Source organism: Hyperolius riggenbachi, chromosome 2 (genome assembly GCF_040937935.1).
Source record: "Hyperolius riggenbachi isolate aHypRig1 chromosome 2, aHypRig1.pri, whole genome shotgun sequence".
Lineage (NCBI taxonomy): Eukaryota > Metazoa > Chordata > Amphibia > Anura > Hyperoliidae > Hyperolius > Hyperolius riggenbachi.
The window spans coordinates 490,167,877-490,188,745 of NC_090647.1; the positions used below are offsets into that span (position 1 = coordinate 490,167,877).

The window sequence follows — 20,869 nt, forward strand, 5'->3', positions numbered from 1 at the left end:
CGCTGTAATTTCACTGTGATTAAGCCACCCGAGGAACAAAGTAGGTAATAAATGGGGAAATATATTTGTTATACTCCCCTAAATTGTCCAGCGCAGGGTGAGCCGTCTCTCAGCTTCTCCCTGCGTCCAACTGACGGTCGTCACAACGGGCACATGGGGAAAGCATATACATGGGGGGGCGGCCTGGCAGGAGGCGGCCCTAGGACGATATCCAATAGATTTCATGTTGAACTTTATTGGAAATCTGTGTGCAGTGAGTTGGCAGGTAATATATCCTTCATTGATCAGATTTGATCACAGGAGGATGAATCCAATGGTCGATCTGGTGGCACATCGAATGATGTATGGCCTTCCAGGGTAACGATGAGTCACACTAGTAGCGCTCCCCTCTGTAGTATCACTTATTTGCTGTGTTATCATATGAACGCTGGTTCTCTCTTTTTCCTTGCAGATTTCAAATCATGCGCACAAATTCCACGGGGACCCGAAAATGCCACTGTTCTTACTGGGGACAATGCCAACTTCTCCTGCACCGTAAAGAGTGAAGTCAAGATGAGCTTGACCTGGATCTGGCAGAGTGTAAACTCAGTCAGCGTAACCTCATTTGGAACTATTGTTAGTACAAGCCACATCATAGCACGGAACTCCACAAACAGCCTCGATAACACGTTCACATCGCAAATAACCATTCTCAACGTCAACTATAGCAGCTCTGGACGTGTTGGGTGCCTTCCATTAGGTTCATCAGAACTAGGAGCCTACCTGTCTGTTCAAGGTGTGTAAGTCACATTACCATTAGGCTAGTTTCACAGTGGGGTTTTGCATTGTGTTATATAACATGCACATAACCAGGTCTGGTTCTAGACGCAAACTTTGGAGGATGCGCCGCACAACCCCCTCCCCCAACAAGACAATTGGCACCAGTTGGCAAAAGGAGCAGCGGGCGGCTGTGATTGGCAAGTGAGGTGCCAGCTCCCCCGTCTGATTGGTTGCGTGTCAAAGCTTTCCCTCTGACTGGCCATGGCGATCTCTCGCTGGTGATGTGGTTTTACCTCAGCAGGCTTCGATAACAGGCATATATCGACACCTCACCTGCTTATGATGTCATAGAGAAGGGTAGCAGGTGCCACCGGTTGAATGAGGACTGGGAATCAGGGGTGCGTGGATGAGGAGGGTACAGTGTGTGCCAGGAAGGAGGGTAGGAGAGCGGAGAGGAGGCAGGTGCCAGGTGGCCCAAACTATTTGTCCAAACACTGCCGCCTAGATTTTGACGCCTGAATCACATAATTCAGGTGGCTTCATGGTAGGTCCACCCCTGCACATAATGTAACCAAATATAACCAAAAACAACATTTGCAGCTATATGATGTAACACAGGCAAACAAGCAACTGAACAATGTGTACCTTGATTGATCCTGTGCGCATAAGCCTGTGCACAACACACTGCATTCTCTACGTTGTACAGTACTGTAATTATTACAGTAAAAACTGACCCACAACTAGCCCCCCTATGTATATTGGTGTTTGGTGAAATCCTGATAAGATCTGCATAGGGCTGATATGGAGTGCAAAGCAACAATTTATAACAGGACGAGGAGAAGGGAAATTTCAGAAGCAGTGGGAACATTTTAAAAGCACATATTTCATGTAAAGATTGGCACACACTGCAGCTGGTTTACTATCAATGTAGGTGCAGGATTAAAGCTTATATTGTATACAGTGGGTTTGAAAGCCAGTATCATAAGATAAAGCTAAAATCAATAATAAACATACTGTATATATTGTGTTATTAGTCATTTAGTCAGCATCCTATTTTAAGGTGTTGTAAGCACATTGACACTTAAAGTGAACACGAGCCGAACCTCTGGTCAAAAAACATATACTTATCTAAGAAAAGATTATCATGTGGATCCTGTAAAGGCTCCCTGTGTCCTCCTAACCTTTAATGCTCACCGGGACCCTCTGGAAGATCCGGGCCATGTTCCAAGCACGCACCTGCATGGTAGCACGGAGCTGCTTGTTCATGAGTGGCACCAGTTTACTGAGCAGATGCAGCGAGAGCGAGATCCACAACAAGTCAACCTAGGCAGTCACCGAGGGCCTGGAGAGACACCAGGGACAGCTGTACTCGCGCAAGCGCAGTACAGCCACATTCGTGCATGAAGAGGAGCGTGGCTACGTAACATATCCAACAAGCTCTTGACGGATTTCTATTGGGGTCTGCGAGCAGCAACGGTGGTTCGGAGGATGGGGTGGGAAACCTCTGCAGAATCCAGAGCAGGGCCGCAACTAAAGCACCTGCTTGGGGTTGCAGTCACAGTCTAAGGGCCCCAGGCAAGGTAGGTACAGTGTGGCTACTGGCAGCCTTGGGGAGAGAGGAGGGTGGGTCACTGGTTGCCCTAAGTGCTCCCCTTCTCGCTCTCCCTCTCCTTGTAGGACTGCAGGTACACAGGAAGATACTCAAGGCTTCTGAAATTCCTGCACTGACAGCTCTCTTCCACAGCACTTCCCGGCGTCCTCTCCATGGTTACAGCAACAGCATGTGACTGTACGTTCCCGGTGCATCACATGACAAGTGACACACCGCATGTGCAGTCACATGGTGCTGCTGTAACCATGAGGAGGACGTCGGGGTGCTGCGGAAGAGAGCTGTCAGCGCAGGCAGGAATATCGGAAGCCAGTGAGTATCTTCTTGTACCCGCACTGTCCCGCACAGAGAGGGAGGGAGGGGGTACTGGTTGAAAGGGGGGCACATCTGACTATAGGGGGAGGGGGAAATGGGGGCACATCTGACTATAGGGGGAAAGGGAGTGCATATCTGACTATATGGGGAGGGGGGAAAGGGGGAGCACTTCTAACTATAGGGAGAAAGGGGGTCAAATCTGACAATATGGGGAGGGGAAAAGGGGGGCACATCTGATTATAGGGTGGTTGAGGGAGGGGGGCCCAAATCCGCTACTTTGCTTAGGGCCCCATTTGGCCTTAATCAAGAGGCTTCCCTCTATATAAGTAACTATGTGTTTTTTGACCTGAGGTTTTCCCTGGGTATAATTTGAATAAGATTAAATTATAAAAATGGATTGTGTGGTGAGTAGTACATAGGGCTGGGCACAACATACCCACCAACATGGAAAAATTGACAGCGCTCCAAAACCAGGCCACATCTGAAATGACTACCAACAGAGGCATGCAGAGCCCCCTAGAGGCAAATACGCACCTTGTATTCAAAACAGATGCTATACTATGCACTAAATCCCTTAGGATAAAAACAGAATGCAAACTTGAAATAGCAAATGGGAGCAGCTAGCCATAAAGTAAACTTACATTTTTTATGCAGCAGGGAGATGTGGTTGTGCTTCCCAAGACAGGATGCATCTGAATAACTAGCAGCGTAGACATGCTGAACCTAATTATAGACAGGATACACAACTTGCATTTAAACAGATGCAGCAAAATGAACATGAGAAAGGATATTAGCTTCCAAAAACAGTTTGCATACAGATTGTTCCATAGAAGACACTTCTACCGCGATGAGATCATCCTTCATGGAAGGGACCCTAAGCTCTTATTACCAATCAAAAACCCACCATGATGATGACCTGCTGTGAAAAATGTTATTATACTATATTGTAACAAACATTTTCTTCAACAGTAAAAGGATCTCTTGGAATAGTGAATGGCAGCTCTGTCATCGTACCACTGAATTCTACAGTCATCATACCCTGCCGGGCATCAGGATGGTACCCCGGACCCACCATCACTTGGGAAATGAACGGTACAGCTGCAAATCCTGCGTATTATGTGACGGCTTACACTACAGAAGCCGGGGGCTTGGTGTCTGCAGTAAGCACGTTTACAATATTCTCAGAAACTAATATGACTTTAACCTGTTTGGCTACAATACAGACGCTGCCTGCGCCCCTCTCTGCATCAGTGACAGTTCACGTACGGGATATCATCCCAGGTAGGAGCATGCATACCTTCCATTGTATTGAAGATCGCATTGTGTTGTAACTGATTTTATAAGGTCTTTAAAGGATAAGAGAACTTGACGCACCTAGACGCACCTCGGTTTAGCAGGCAAAAAGCAGGGGAAAAATATATACTAAACCTGGTACGTCTATGGTGCAGGTGCATCTTATAGGTGTTCTCCCCGCAATTATTGTGTCCTTCTCCTTCTGCCCCCCTTGTGTCCTCCTCCTTCTGCCTTCCTTGTGTCCTCCTCTTGTCTCTTTTGTGTCTTCCTCTTGTCTCCATTAGTGTCCTCCTCCTGTCCCCCTTGGTGTTCTCCTCCTCCCCATGGGTGTTGCGAGTAGCAGTAGCTGCCATGTGTTTCACTCACCTGATCCAAGGGTGCCGCAGCGATCAGCGGCTTCTCCTCTCTCGGTCACTCCTTGGTTTAGGTGTGAGGTCTGTCCAGATGTTCTGTGGGTGTTAGGGCAACAGGCTTGAAGTTTTTGAGATCTGGGACTCCTGGCTTTTTGGGGACCGGAATGATGGTTGATTTTTTGAGGCAAGAGGGGACTTTTCCCTCCGTCAGCTATTTGTTAAATGTGGATGTCAGGATCTCAGGCAGATTGAGGACATGCCATCCGGGCCTGAGGCTTTCCTGGGTTTGATCTTACGGAGGTGTCTTAGTACGTCGCCCTCTTGGACTGAGGATGGAACTGAGGGGACTTGGCTCTTGGTGGAGCCAAGAGGGGAGCAGATTCTAGCTACTATGACCAGGGTCACAGTGCGAGTTGCAGGAACGCAATGGGAAAGTGGTGCTGCACATTATCTGCATGTTGCATCGCATACAGTCAAGTACAGTGAAGCATACAGTCAATTAAAAGTATGGTTTGCTGTCACTATTGCAAAAATGCGCATTTTGCGGTAATGCACTACATGTATTCCATTACCATTCCGCACGCCATTATACCGTAATGCACCCACCACACTGTGAACGTAGCTATAGGTGGTGTTTTGCCGGATGGGAAGCCACGTTACAAAGCAACTGTTATGCCACACCACAAGGCACCACTGTGAAAATGGCCTAAACTGTGAACTTTTTTTCTGTCTGACCTGAGCATACTATATTTAAAGCGGATCTCCAGACTAAATTAGAAATCCTACAGACTCCCTGTAAAAGAAAGTTATAGTTACCTGCACTGTCTTGTCCCGCGAAGCCATCTCGAAGACCCCTCATCACCCAACTTTCAGGACCTTTACTGCCGTAAATATATTGGTGTTTTTCTCCGGAGAAAGAGGGAAGTTGAGTGATGCGGGGTCTTTGGGACAGCTTTGCAGGACAAGACAACGCAGGTAACTATAACTTTCTTTTACAGGCAGGATGCAGGATTTTTAATTTAGATGGAGATCCGCTTTAAACAAACACAAAAGATGATTAGAAACTTAAAAAAAACACATTTAATTTATTGTAATTAGAGGCTGTTTATTTGTTTTTGTTTTGTTTTTTTACAATGATAAAAGGGTCCCTCCACATAGCCAACGGCAGCTCCATCACTGTGAAACCAAACTCCACAGTCATCATTCCCTGCCAAGCGTCAGGATGGTACCCAACTCCCATCATCACTTGGGAAATTAACAATGCAGGCGCCAGTATCACACATTACTTTACAGAGTACACTCCAGAAGCAGGTGACTTGGTCTCCGCAATAAGCACCTTCACAATCATCCCAGAAACAGATATGACTTTAACCTGCTTGGCTACAGTGCACACTCTGGTGCGACCCCTGTCCACATCAGTGACCATACTGGTACGGGAAAGTGTCTCAGGTAATGGGGGGGACCTCTATGCATAGTAATCAGGGGTTTACAGCTGCAATACATTAGACCTATACTGTAGAGATGCTCAAGGAGATGCTGAAAATTCCAGCTTGCATGTAAATGTAATGCATACATGAAGGAGAGGAGAGCAGGCTTAGCCCTACCAAGGCTCTATTTGCCAATGATAAGCATACAAGGCATGAACAGTTCAAGACATATAGCCAATGTACTTATTGTGGTGCACGTCTGGCCTCAAAAGAAGCACAGCACAGTGAAACGGTCGTCAGGTCATGTACCACCTGTGATGAACATTACGGAAAGTCGTGCGCAAGCACCAACGATTTTCGTATGGTCGTGCACAATTGCTGTCAGTCATGTGTCAATATACAATAGATGTCCTTTTTCCTCTCTTCTTACTGAGAGCAACAGTAACCTTCCCCCACATCCTGTGTCAGGAAAGAATGTCACAAGTGGCCAGCTCCCCTGGGCAGAAACCATTTGGCCACTCAGCTCATCTCCCCCAAGCCAGCTCAGACTGGCTGAGATAAAAATTCCCTCCAAGCTCATAGCCTCAAACAAAGGGAACGTTAATTTATTAATAATTCAAAATAGGTTTGGCACAGCAAGACAAAAATTACATTTCCTGATACCTAGAAATCAGTTCTATCATACACAGGAATTGCAATTTTCTAGCTGTCAGGGATCCGTAGGAAAACAACTTTATCCGGCCTGCGTAGAGCGAATGCGACAGACTAGGCATGTATAGCCTCGTTTAATACAGGGTCGCAAGCCTCTTATGAATATAGTCTCGGATTTGCGATGCGCCAATCTGGGGCGGAGTCACACCGATTATTAATAAATTGGTACATTTCTTGCTCTGAATCTGAGGGTGGCAACCTTGCCTCCAGGAGATAACCCTGCCTTAAACACACCTACTTTCCAGATAGTGACAGCCCCAAACTCAGGTCCTTTAAAAGTGGGGCGGGACCAAACCTGCCTAGTTTTCCAATTTTCATCGATCAGGAAAGTCCAGGCATGTGCTGAAGGAAAACCCGGCGCATGCTGTGTACAAAGGACTCTTAACCTGAATGCCTACTTTAAACTGGACTAATTTTCTGCATTCTTCAAATGGACTGCTCAGCTAACTAAGTAAGAATTTTCTGATTTGATTCCCTTTTATTTTTAAGCTCTGTGTTTATATGTTAATTGGTGTATATAACTGTATGTAATGCATTTTTGTTATTAAACGTTTAAAAAATCGTTTAGCGGTTATGACCTGTTGCTGAACATACACAATCGTACCTATTCTCCTGAAATCGCTACCCTGTGTTTAATAGAAGTATACACTTATAACCCGTATGCGAGAACCCGGCCCAGATAACGATCTGACCCAGGTTCCGGCATACTGCTAAGGGTTATTAGAGCGTTCTCGACGTCCTAGTATAGTTACAGTAGCGGGCTGTGTAACTCGCTTGGTGGCAGATCTTTGAATTGTATGTGTGTGGTGAATCCGTTAGTGGCAGAACGCTCCCTCCATGAGTCAGTTCATCAAATTGCGAACGCGGGTTACCCTTCGTGATGAACAAATGACCGTGTGAGAGGATTTCTGACGCTGATCGATTTACCCCATCCGCAGACCGGCCTTGCGGTCTGTGACACCACCGGCATACACTGCCATTCCAGCACCCCCTCACCTGCCACAATAAGTACCGTACATTGGCTATATGTCTTAGGCTGTTAATGCATTGTATGCTTATCATTGGTAAATAAAGCCTTGGTAGTGCTAAACCTGCTCTCCTTCATGTTTGCTACTCTGATTCTTTTGGCTTTGAGCGCACTTAAAGGGAGTCTGAAGCGTATTTTAAAATAAAAAACTCATACTTACCTAAGGAAAGGGAAGGCTCTGGATCCTATAGAGCCTTCACGTTCTCCTCCCAGTGTCCACGTTCTCCCGCAGGCTCCCCTTTTAGCAGTCCATGACCAATTGGTCATGGACTGCTCTCTTCCGGGTTGAGGAGACTTCAGCAGTCTTCAGAAGCACTCGGGCTTCCAAAGACAATCCACACCATACTGCGCACATGCAAGCGTCCTCTCTGGCGCACCCGCGCATGCGCAGTACAGAGTGTGAGTGCTTCCGAAAACTGTCAATGTCTCCTGCGGCGGGATATTCAAAGGGCCTGATTCCCAAAGCGGTGCAAACACTTTGCACGCCTGTGAAAAGCCCTTTATCACGCCTAAACTTAGTTTAGGCGTGATCTGAAGGAATTCGCGCGAACTCCCGCGCGCAAAGTTTTGCACGCGCAGCGCGATGCGCTATGCGCGCAGCGCACCGTGCTTCGCGCGAAGAGCCCATTAAGCCCTATGGGACTTTGCGCGCAAAACTTTGCACGCGGGAGCTTCGCGCGAGTTAGAGCACAAAGCGGTGATAACTTTGCTAGTGCAAAGGTTATCACGCCTAAAGTCTTTTAGGCGTGATAACTGAGTTATCACCGCTTTGTGAATCAGGCCCAAATAGAGGAGGCTGTGGTGGAACGAGGAGACCGGCAGGAGAAAAGGAAGGCTCTGTAGGACCCAGAGCCTTCCCTCTTCTGTGAGTATTTGTTTTTTATTTTTTGAAACGGCTTCAGGGCTGGAACCCACTAGAGCGATTTTCTGAGTGTTTAGAGAGCGATTCAAACCGCTAACGATTTCCCTAAACGCTCAGCTCAGCTAATGTTAATGGATGGGCCAAATTCCATTGGAGCGATTGCGATGACCAAATCGGAAAACGCAGGGCATTTTTAGCGTTTAGCGTTAGCATTTATCTAAAGTATATAAACGCTGGCCTAATTGCTCATCAAAACCTGCACAGAGCGACTTTGCTAACATTTTGAAGTTACTGCACACTGTAAAAAAATTAAAATTAATTGAAAGGACCAATCAGAATTAAAAACGCTAATCGCTACACAATCGCTGGCAAAAACCTTACACTTTTTAAAATCGCTCTCAAAAATGCTCATGAAATCGCTTACAAAATGATCATACAAAACGCTAGCGATTGCGATTAGCGATAGCGTTTTGTAGTGGGTTCCAGGCCTCAGATTCACTTTAAGGCAACAGCAGATTGAACTGATCGTTTGAGAGTACCTCAGTTTTCCTTTTTTCTTCTCCCATGATGAAAAATGTAATGCATATTGTATGCAGCTTAGAATATGGACAGTCAGATACACTTCCTCTTGATTTTGATTGGCCAAAATCCAAGTTGCATATAATTTGCATGCAAATTATAGTTTTTAGCATCGTATTGACCATCTCTATTGATAGGTATTGAAACTTGGCATGGCTGACCACAATCAAAAATCTATCTTGGTGATCCTCTGCCTTCTAAATGATTGACCAAAAACCTATGTATCTTCTTGATGATCTTCTGCCTTCTGATTTACCCAGAATGAGGCCTCGTTCACACTGCAAGCCTTTCCATCCACGTTTCGGGAACGCGTGCAGGAGGCTGACACGCACCACATCAGGCAGTGCATAGACTGCACTGTCTGATGTTCACACTGCATGCGTTCCGGACCAGTGCGGTACGGTAACGCATGCTGCACGCATTTTTAGCAGAATTGCGCGGCTGACCCATTCACTTCAGTGAATGGGATCAGCCACGCAACGCATACAAACGCGGATGACGTGTGTTCGCATGCGTTGCGTTCCGAATGCATGTCCGTCCGCGTTTGCTAATGTTAACGTCGCCTGAGTATGTAGATGTTCTGATAGGCTGGATGTCTAATGCAGGCTACTAATTATGGGCCACTGACTGGTGACTATCAGGATCTGGTATTGATGGATTTATGCTGCAACCCATTCATCACTTTCACACTGTATCTTTACAGCTGTCCTCCTGTGCACTCCATATGTCCTCCTGTGTGCCTTTCTGCCCCCCCATGTGTCCCCTCCTGTCCCTCTGTTTGTCCTCCTCTGCCCCCGTTAATAACTATCAGAAGTGGCAGCACGACTCACCTGATCCAGCAGCAACTACAGACCTTTCCTCTCCCTCATGGCTCCCCTAGTGCTGGCTTCTGCTGATCGCATCATCAGCAGAAGCCGGCACTAGGGAAACAGTGAAGGAGAGGTGTGTGATCACACTGGAGCTGTGGATAAGGTGAGCCATGCTGCCGCTTCTGATACTTATTCACGAGGGCAAAGGATCACACACGGGGAAGCAGAACACAAATGGGGGGACAATATTGATTTTGGCATATTTATGTCAGTATATTTATCTGACAGACCTTTATCTCATTCATGTAATCTGTACTCTGGGAGGAGAGGGCTGCACTAACAGCCAATCGGGTGCTACTGCATAGCAAAAATATGAAGCTGAATGCTTACCCATCATTGTGCAACTTCTCCACAGTGACCAATCTGCAGGCTTGGGGTGTGGCTTTTCCAGGCTGTGTTGCTCAACTCCAATAAAGAGAAAGGGGAGGGCACTAGCATGCTATTGTTGGCTGTGCTTTCTGGCTGGACTGTCTGAATCACAAGATTGGCTGGACAGTATTACAAACCTTTTGGCAAACAAGATATTTCAAGATATTCCACAAATGCTGCATTTCATCGGTAGCGGGTAAAAAGGGCATCGGCTGAGGGCGGACGAAAAGGACGCCGCCATAAACTTAATGCATTGATAGTTACTACGGTGCCCAAAGCAGAAAAATGGGTGCCTGATAAATATCGTTAACAACATTACAACATTAAAGTTTTTGAAATAAGTTATCGTTATAGAAGCTTGCAACATTATAGTTTCTGTCATATCATTTAGTTTGCATTTACAGATTTTACGTTATCGAAGATATTATTGTTTCTATGTGTAAAAGGGTGTTTCTACAGGGGGAGTGGTTATGGTTAGGCACCACCCGGGGGGCGGTTAGGGGTAGGCAACACTGGGGAATTGGTTAGGGTTAGGCACCACCAGGGGGGTGGTTAGGGTTAGGCACTACTGAGGGGGTTAGGGTTAGGCACCACGGGGGAAGGGGGGTTAGGGTTAGGCACCACTAGGGGAGTGGTTAGTTTTAGGCACCACCAGGGGAGGGTTCTGTGTGAGAGCAGGGTTTGGTTAAGCTGTATTGTTGAATTACATTAAGACTTTTAACTTTAATATATTTTTGTTATCAACTCCCGTCGGTATATCGTTAACCAATTTCATTAGCTCCAATTCGTTATCCAGCCGGCCCCTTTTTTCCTGGCTTCCTTTTTTTATGCACCTATTTCATCTGAGGATTAATTATTATTTTAGCTGGAGCTTTCACAATGGGTTGCTATATTTAATCCACAGACCAACCACTGGTTGTTGTTTTTTTCTAATTAATTAAAGTTACAGCTGAAATTACATTCAAAAATATCATCATGCTGAAATACGATCCTTAAAATCATTGGATTATTTAGATACGTTTATCACATCTATGGTAAAAAAATAACCTTGATTCTTCAAAGCAAAATTTTCATCTGTTGTAGATTGCTTTTCTTTTTTTAGATCGAATTTCCAAGAATACAATCAGACAGGCTGGAAAAAGTTCATTGGTGGCAATTGCATGTTAATGTGATAAATCATTAAAGCAAACCTAAACTGAAAATGAAAAGTCAAAATAAACATACACACGTCATACTTACCTCCCATGTAGCCTACTCATCAACCTTTTTCTCCTATCCTGCGTCCTGTTTGTCCACTGTTATTGACTGAATTCTCCGCCCTCATTTTGAAAATGCCCATTACCCCATAACAGCATCCAGGTCAGCACGCTGTTAAACTGTAAATCGCCCACATGAGCCATAGGGAAACATGGACATTACCTTGCTCATAAGTTGTTCTTTGAGTTATAACTCACAGCAACTGATATATTTCAGTTCTGACAAAAATCTTGTCAGTACTGGAAGGAATCATTGTTAGAAGAAAATGGTGAGCTTCTGAGAGGAACTGACGACAAGGTAAGTACGGTATGTCATATTCAATTAAGGGTACATCATGTGTTTATTTTAAATATTTTTACTCGGTTCAAGTTCACTTTAAAACAAATAAGCATGACTAGATAAATAAGTCTATCTGCTGTATGAATCCTAGTTTAAGTTTTCATTGTTCTTAGTTTAATTTTATGAGGCTACTTTTACACTGATACATCGCAATGGAAAATATAAACGCACATGAATACTGTAATGGTACGATCACATCAGAGCATTAGCAGTGCGGTGCGGCGGAATCCGCTGGAATAACGCAAGGCATGCTGTGCATAACTGTAACTATAGATAGAAGCATCATTTTTATGATCTGTATGTGTCCCATGGCACACACAATGCTTTTCCCCCCATTGCAATCCTGTTTGTACAGGGTGTGCAACACAATGCCCCAGTGTGAAACTAGCCTTAAAGAAAACCTGTAACTTTGAGGGGGGGGGGGGGGGGGCAAAAGTTAGATACTTACTTCGGTAGAGGGAAGCCTCTGGAGCCAAACCTGATCTGCAGATAACTTGATATAGGTGGAACTCCGCTCACAAACTCCGTCCACCGACAGTGCAGGAAAAACGGGCTGCTCAGACCCCAGGTCCAGTATGTAGAAAGTGAATTCTGCACTACAGATAACACACACGTAACAAAAACATTATGACGGAGATGAGCAGCATCAGAGGGGTTTACAGGAACAAGAAGTGGGGAAACCTGCCAGCACAGTAGAGTACAGGAAGAGCAGTGCTAGTGTCCAGCACACATAGTGTATAGGCTGCATTAAACAGTCCTTCCGGGTGTAACTACAAATCACTGGGCTACACTGCGAATCTTTGGATGGGGCTCCCTTCCCCCTCCTCACACACATTGTGTACAGAAAACGCATACAGAAAACCAACAGACGAGTGTGCTCCCAGCCTCAGCTTATTACACTCACTCTGTACATCTCTCTCTGATGGAGCTGAACTGGCTCTGCAGACTCCTCCAGCATCACTACAGTACATAGAACTTGGGGAGGGCTAGAGAGGTTGGGGGCTGGGCGCTGCACACAAGACCCTGCTGCACACTTAATAGGAATTGTCTAAAAATCTTTGTCTGCAAAAGAAAAAGAGAACGCTTTTTCTCTCCATGCCCTTAGTTGTCAGTGTCTCAGGACAGGGTAAAGAAACTTCTCCCCCCCCCCCCCCCGTGGGGCACACTGCTGCTTCTGGGCCCCCCTTTAGCTGCATTCCGTGCAGGGTCTATTGTTACGCCCCTGAGTCCTTCTACAGAACAAGCAGCTAGGAGAATTTCAGGGTGCCGGAGATAGCCGCCAGTAGAAAACCAGTAAAGTTACCATTATTCTACTACTTAATTAGGATAGTAAAATATTGGTAATCTTTACTGATATTTTACTATGACCTAACCTAAACCTGCTTTCACGCATTACCCTCCCTCTACGGAAGCCCAACCCAAGCCTAAACCCCCTGTAACACATTCCTAACATTAAAGATCCCCGCCTAACTAACAATATTATGGCCGCCCTAGCTGGCATTGTTAAAAACCTATAATTTAACATGCTATTCAGGATAATGGATATTTTCTAGCCTGTCCCATTTCAAAAATCGAAACATACCTTTGCATGAACTGATTTTTCAAAGATCCAAACAAAATGTTGCAACAAGATTGTGACCAATCAGATTGCAGCAAATATGAACACTATTATTTATATGCGTGATTTCTGTTTTTTGTTTTTTTTTCCCCAGGGGGCTCTTCCCTGAGCCAAACAGACATCATCCTCATCGCAGTCTTTTCATCGCTGGGAGGTCTTCTCCTCCTGGCCATCATTATCGCAGTTATTGTGATCTGCTGCAAGAAGAAGCAGAAGAAGAGAGGTAGGAATGGGAGTGGAGGAGTCTAGTCCTTGTTAGAAAATTATTGCCATTATGAGAACTGGTCATGACAAACTCTCAGTGACGAACCCCTCAGTGATAGGTCAGTAAGAGATCACTCAGTGACAAAAAAACAGTGATAGATCTCTTGGTGGAGTAGATCTCTGTGATGGACCCAAGTAGAAGACCCTTAGTGAGGAACATCAATGACAGGATGCTTCCTGTAACTTCAGGCAAGTTGGTTGGGGTGTTGGTACAGGAGAGAGAGGCAGTACGGTAATTCCGTTTATCAGTGCATGCTGGTTAAGAGACCTGTAAAAAAATTACTGGGAAAGATGAGATGAACATAAAGCTTCCATACAACTAAAACTGTGTCAGTGACAGCCAGGGACGGACTTAACATGACAGCCTGAAGCACCTGATTCAGGCGGTAGATTACCTGGGGGTGGTGCCAGGACAGTGGTGTCACGAGCGGGGGTGCAGACTTGGAAGGCGTGACACTCGCCCAGCAGAAGTGGGGAAGAGGGCCGACATCACTCCTCCCTCTTCATGAGCCCTCTCCTTTGTACCCTTGCAGAGCTGGCACAGCAGTGCGTTTTTGTAAATGTCTCACCTGTCCATGTGACGGGTCCATGCTTCTCTGCAGTCGGCTCCTCTCTACTTCCTGTTTCCTTACGTGTCATGCAGGGAAACAGGAAGTAGGGAGGAACTGGCTGCCGAGAAGTATAGTAGACAGGTGAGAGATTTACAAAAAACACACCACTGCACCAGCTCTGCAAGGGGACACCGGAGGGGGCCCATGGAGAGGGAGGGAGGAATGATGTCGGCCCTCCTCCCTACTTCTGCTTTGTGGGTGTCACCCCAAGCCCTGCAAGGGGGCGGCAGCAAAAATTAAAAAATCTGCTTCAGATGGCAAATAGTGTAGAACTGGCCCTGGTGACAACTGCACAAAACTAATATAATGTCTGGAGTTGTACTTTTATTCTCAGTTTACACTGGAATTGACCAGTAGACCAGACTCTTGCAATGTGTGCATCCTCCGGGCTCTGGTACTATCAGGGTAGTTTTTATCCATCGCCCACCATATTGCTTTGTTAGCAGATTTGTGATAATATCCATATTTTTCCTGCCATGCTGACATCTGGTTTTGTTTCCTTGCAGAGACCGGCTATCAAAGTGATACATGGTAAGCCACCTATCATCCTCCTGCTGGGAACAGTAAATATTGCCACTGCTGTAATTCACATTTGTATAATAAATATGGCTATATCACCCTGAGTGCAGGGAATACCTCATCGCTGAGTGTTCTGTTGTCACCATCTCTGCCAGTAATGTGACACTGGTGGGAAGAATCACGGCTGCCCGCAGATTTCCCTCTGATGTGTCACCGGAGGGATTTATAAAGGCTGAGAGCAATAAAAACTGCTGCACTTGTCTCTGGATGCCATACTACAGGTTCCTTTATTTCAGATTTCTACCGAAATTAATACTGTTATATGCTGAGTACGCCAGGAACGATCAGGCTTTAATCAATGTGGTCTATGCCACACAGTGCACCATGGATGCATTTAAGAGGCAGATGCCAACCTCTTCTTAAACATCTACGTGACACCCGGCCTTGGCCAATGACAAGAGAAGACACAGAACATTTATATTGTGCTTTCCTCTTAGCACACTCAAAATGCAAGAGCCACAGCCACTAGGAGACGATCTATAGGCAGAAGCAGAGTTAGAGAGTCTTGCCCAAGGTCTCCTCATTGAATAGGTGCTGGCTTACTAAACAGCAGAGATTTGAACCAATGCTGAGAGGCTCCAGGCTTGGGGAACAGTGTAGAGACGACGTAGTATAGGAATGCAACACACCTGGCCATCACCCCCTCACTTTGTCAGTACAGCCACGTCCAGCAGCTGATATGGAGCACTGGAGTTGGAAGGAAGGGGGGGGGGGGGGTTGAATGGAGAGCATATCTGTCCCCGGAGCAGGGTCTGATAGTCAGGGCTGTATTAGCATCTTGGGTCCTTGTAGGCACAAAAAGTTCTGGTGCCCAAAAACTCTGCCCTTAGCCAAACCCATGAACCTGGGCATCTCAACATGAATGCAGGTCTGTGGGTTTGCCTGCCAAATTGTACCACAAGTATGCTGACTGTCCCATTCCCTAGCCAATTCAACCGTCATTTCCTCCCTTCCCCTGCTTGGCATGGCTAGAGGCACCAGTGTGCTGTGAGGAGGAAATCATGGATTCACAAACCCACTCATACCTTCTTGATTACTGGTTCTTTAACCCATGACAACTACCTCTATTTTGCTTACCCCTCTCTCACACACCTTGGTAGATTTTGGTGCTCCATATCAATATTTTATATATAGAGGGCTTGAAACGTCCCAATTTCTTACCCACACTGGGAGACCTAGCTATAACACTGCATTGTACATTGCAAAGTATGATGTATATCAAATATTCATAAAAAAAAACATAAGCCTAGACTAAGACCTTTAAAATGATGTTTAGATCAGTAGGGCTGCTCACTGGATATTGAGCACTGCCTGAAGACATGTTTTTGTACCTTACATCGCTGTTGAGGGACAGACAGTGATGTAACTTGTTTGACGTCTCCTGTAAAGCAATGCAGAAACTGCATAAGTGCTATGTGAATGCATTATACTAATAATATAATATATGTACTCACCCTCTTCTAGGAGACACAAACAGCAGGATGCAAATAACCTCAAAACCATCGACAGAGCCGGCCTTGGACAGCGAAATTATGGATATACACCGGAGCCGGTATCAGCGGCACCAAGTAAGGAAATGCCGGTTTGTCATATTTATAGGATTTGATAGTTTAGACAGCCCTGAAATGAAACCAAGGGGCAACTTTATAAGGAAGTTGACACATTTCTCTTTGTTATAAAGACACCCGCCTTAGCACCTATACGATGGGTGCGTGGGTTAGCTCAGTGTCTCTGCTGGTAATTGGTACTGTGTCCTTCGGCGCCTTGTGTTTGGAGCTACTGTGTACAGTGCACAATCAGCCCCACTTGCAAGGTGCACAAATAATAAGAACCATGAGGGCTGGAACTGCCTAGAGGGCTTATAGAACCTTGAAGGGGAGGGAAGAGCATGCTGTTTTTTTTCTTTTTGTCTTTCAATTCTCTATTTACAACCACAGCAACAAAAAAAGAGATTGTAATAAGCTAAAAAGCAGGTAGCACTTAAAATTAAAGGTGAAACTCATCTCTACCATAAAGGTTTATTAAGAGATGAGCAAGATGTCTTCTCATCTACATGTAGCAAGTGAAAGTCTTTTTCATCAAATTTGTCCTTATTTGTGATATTTCAATCAAATAAGCAATTGGATTGGTACGAAAGAGTGAGGTACCACTAAAAAGAATTTTTTTTAAAGAAGAACTCCAGTGAAAATAATGTACTTAAAAAGTGTTTCATTTTTACAATAATTATGTATAAATGATTTAGTCAGTGTTTTCCCATTGTAAAAATCTTTTAAATCCCTGATTTACATTCTGACATTTTTCCTGTGACATTTTTACTGTTGGCAGGTGATGTAGCTGCTTGCTGTTTTGGCAGTTGGAAACAGCTATAAACAGCTATTTCCCACAATGCAACAAGGTTCACAGGCAGGAAACTGCTAGGAGTACCACGGTCCTCAGAGTTTCTTGTGGGAGGGGTTTCACCACTATATCAGCCATACAGCACCCCCTGATGATCCGTTTGTGAAAAGGAATAGATTTCTTATGCAAAAGGGGGTATCAGCTACTGACTGGAATGAAGTTCAATTCTTGGTCACGGTTTTTCTTTAAGAGCAACTGTAAACCCAATTTTATGTTAAATATCCTATTTCAGCATCAGGAACACTCAGGGCCGAATTTAGGCCAAGGTTACCTAGGCCATGGCCTAGGGCACCACAGGAGCAAGGGCACCAAAGCAGCAGGCTAAACTGGTGCAGCATTTGTAAGCTGCAATGCAGGGAGATCAGGCAAGCACCTGACTGTACTCTACTGCTAGCTGAGGAAAGGAAGAGGAAGCCTATGCACTTGAGACGAGTGGAGAAATTAGTGACACTGATGGCTGCTGCAGTGTGAAGGCGAGCTGCCTACCTATACTGAAAGGTGGGGGGAGGATTAAGGGAGGCATCTGGCTACCTATACTGTAGGGAAAGGGGGGTGGGGTCATTTGGCTACCTATACTGGGGGATGTCATCAGGTTAGCTATACCAGAGGGAAGGGGGGAGGGGTCATTTCGCTACCTATACTGAAGGGAGGCAGCTGGTGACAGTGGCCTTGGGCGGTAAAGAGTACAAATCCGACCCTGGGAACAGTTCCTATAGCTACACATTTCTGTATGCTAGTGCGTAGCCCTGCCCTCCCACTGAGGCTTAGAATAGGCTGTTTATCATGCAGAATTACAGCCTCCCAAGCATTCTGGGAGACCAGCTATGTTTCTGTACTGGCTTCGGAATGCTCAGTAACTGAACATTACGTAGAGATCACTTGCCAGGACTAAAGATGTTGCCGTCTGTGATTGATTTCAGAAAGCAGATCAGGGAGAGGAAATATGTTACGATAGGCAAACACTGACTAAATAATTTACAAGTGAATATTGTAAAAACAAATAAGCAATTTTATTTATTTTGTTATTTTGATTAAAGTTCCTTTTTAATGCTTGGATATTTTTTGCACATTTTAAGGCAATTGCTAGCTCAAAATTGGCCTAGTAGAATTGTGTACAGTGACTCCTGGTGTCTGGTTGTATTGCTATAAAAAAGTTACTACCGTATATACTCGAATACAAGTCAACCTCGTGTATAAGTCGACTCCAATATTCAACCCTCTTAAGCTGGAATTTTGTATCGACTCAAGTATAAGTCTACCCAGCAAAGTTAATGGCAGCTATTAACACCTTCTGTCCCTTAAAGGACCTCTGTCGAGAAAATCTTAAAATTTAAACTATACGTAAACATATACAATTAAGAAATAGGTTTCTTTCAGAGTAAAATGAGCCATAAATTGCTTTTCTCCTATGTTGCTGTCACTTACAATAGGTAGTAGAAATCTGACAGAACCGACAGGTTTTGGACCAGCCCATCTCCTCATGGGGGAGTTCACAGGGATTTCTTTATTTTCAGAATGCACTTAGTGAATGGCAGTTGCTCCGTCCCACTGCCCAAAAAGTGTATGGTGAGCAGGGAGGCTGGCCATCATATTTGTATAAATCTTTTTCAGAGAGTGTCTTTATAAACAATAATGGCCATGCTGAGAATCCCCTATGGAGAGATGGACTAGCCCAAAACCTGTCGGTAATGTCAGATTTCTACTACTTAGTGTAAATGCAGCAATATAGGAGAGAAGTAATTTATGGCTCATTTTACTCAGGAAGAAACATACTTCTTTTATGTATGTGTTTTACATTTTAAGATTTTCGCGATAGTTCCTCTTTAAGTGCAGCCAATAACTCCTCCAAGCCCCCATGTGCAGCAATTATTCACTCCCTTTTATGCAGCCCAGTATTTCCCCCATGCCCTTTTTCTTGTTACCTAACTGTTGTGGCCAGGACTTTCAGACCGATGTTTTCTTGGCATTTCCTTTCCTCAAAGTATCACTTACCACAGGGTAAATTGCTGCAAATGGGAATGCCACTATTAGTACACACATCAGTGTGCTCAATGTTGCGTCAACCCCTATACTTTTATGAAGTGATTCAGACCTACATTTCTAGACTTATACATTATATACAGTAATTCTCATCTAGCTAAGAAGAATGTGGTGGGTTCAGTATACTGCTATCTTCTCATGGGCAGGAAGTGATATCTTTGTTTTAAAGGACTGTGGAAAAAGCTTAATATTCTAATAAAAAAGCTAAATTTATAATATGATAACATAAGTAAAGCTGTAATCTCTGTTGTCCTTTGATCAGGTTTTCGAACAAATCGCAGTGACTCTGCCTATTCTGATGCTACCTCACAAACCTCTAATGCACAGGTAACACAGATCTTGTGCTACAGTTACAGCAATGACAATTTAGTAGTATAGTAGTATCAATAGTTGGAATAAAAACAATAATAGTAATACAATTTACTTTGTCATGGAATTGTGGGAAATTAATCCACATGGATCTAGCTGGAACATAAACCTGGCAGAGCTTCTAACTCCATTTTAATTTTTTTTTTTTTTCTTTTTGTATCATCTCTGTGCTTTCACGAAAGATCTAGTCCCATTTCCTGTCCAGAGATCCATTCTTCCCAGCAGAAGCCCAGACAGCAAAGAGAAACCCCTGAAGTTTTACCTTGCTACTACAATGAATCTTTTGGATAAATCTTGTCTTTTATACTAGGTACACACAATGCAATTTTCTGACAGATTTACTGTCACATCGATTATTTCCAACATGTCTGATTTCCAACATGTCTGATCTGATTTCCAATTGATTTTTCAAACTATTTTTTCCAAGAAGTGAACAGAAAATCATTCAAAAAATCGATCGAAAATCAGATCGGACATGTTGGAAATAATCAATCTGATAGTAAATCTGTCAGAAAATTGCATCATGGGTACCTAGCATAAAGCCCAAATTTACACCTATCTACTCCTATCACTAACCTACCACCTATACAGTATACTTCTATCACTTAACCTACTACTTATCTACTCCTATCACTAACTTCCACTTAACCCTGCTGCCGCTAACTTCACCTACGCTGATATCTGTGCCGTCCCTCTGCTGCTATTTGAGGTCCGGAAAATATAGTTTATACTCTGCGCCTATGGAACCCAAATGATATACTGGGTGCCACTATAGCCTAAATTGTAAAGGATGGCGCTGTACCGGACTAACTCTGACATAGGAGCCATGCAGGAAAATAAATGGCAATGTTGAAAAAAGTCTGACACAAGAGCAGAAAAGGTTAACACCTCTGAAAACTGAGTATATTGTAAAGGTTGCTTCTGGCTAATTTGTGTGACAAGAACACTGGCAAAATCCAGGTCAGTTTTTAACCAAAGGCACTACAGGCCATTGCCTTGAGTGATATTGGTCCTGGGGGGATAAAGGGGGGGGGGGGGGGTGACATTTCATTGGATTTAGCCCCACCCCTAAATGAAGCCCCGCTGAAGAGGGGGGGGGGCAGGGGTGACACAGGACTTTTTGCCTGGGGTGACAGAAAGGCTAGAAATAGCTGTGACAAGTGTACTGTGTTATTGATTAGAGACTTATTTTACATTATTTTAAAGTCAATGGGAATCGTGG

At 44.6% G+C, this 20,869-nt stretch overlaps 1 protein-coding gene across 2 annotated transcripts in view; it reads left to right on the forward strand.

Annotated features, from left to right (window-relative positions):
* Positions 1-20,869, forward strand: part of IGSF5 (immunoglobulin superfamily member 5) — a 52,581-nt gene that overhangs the window by 27,468 nt on the left and 4,244 nt on the right. Inside the window, exons 3-9 of one of the 2 annotated variants that reach the window (XM_068266030.1) lie at positions 452-775; positions 3,653-3,964; positions 5,473-5,778; positions 13,482-13,610; positions 14,769-14,793; positions 16,306-16,409; positions 19,541-19,605. In XM_068266030.1, coding sequence (XP_068122131.1) covers positions 452-775; positions 3,653-3,964; positions 5,473-5,778; positions 13,482-13,610; positions 14,769-14,793; positions 16,306-16,409; positions 19,541-19,605 — 1,265 coding nt within the window. The remainder of the gene's footprint in view (positions 1-451; positions 776-3,652; positions 3,965-5,472; positions 5,779-13,481; positions 13,611-14,768; positions 14,794-16,305; positions 16,410-19,540; positions 19,606-20,869) is intronic. The other variant, XM_068266031.1, reaches the window with a different exon arrangement.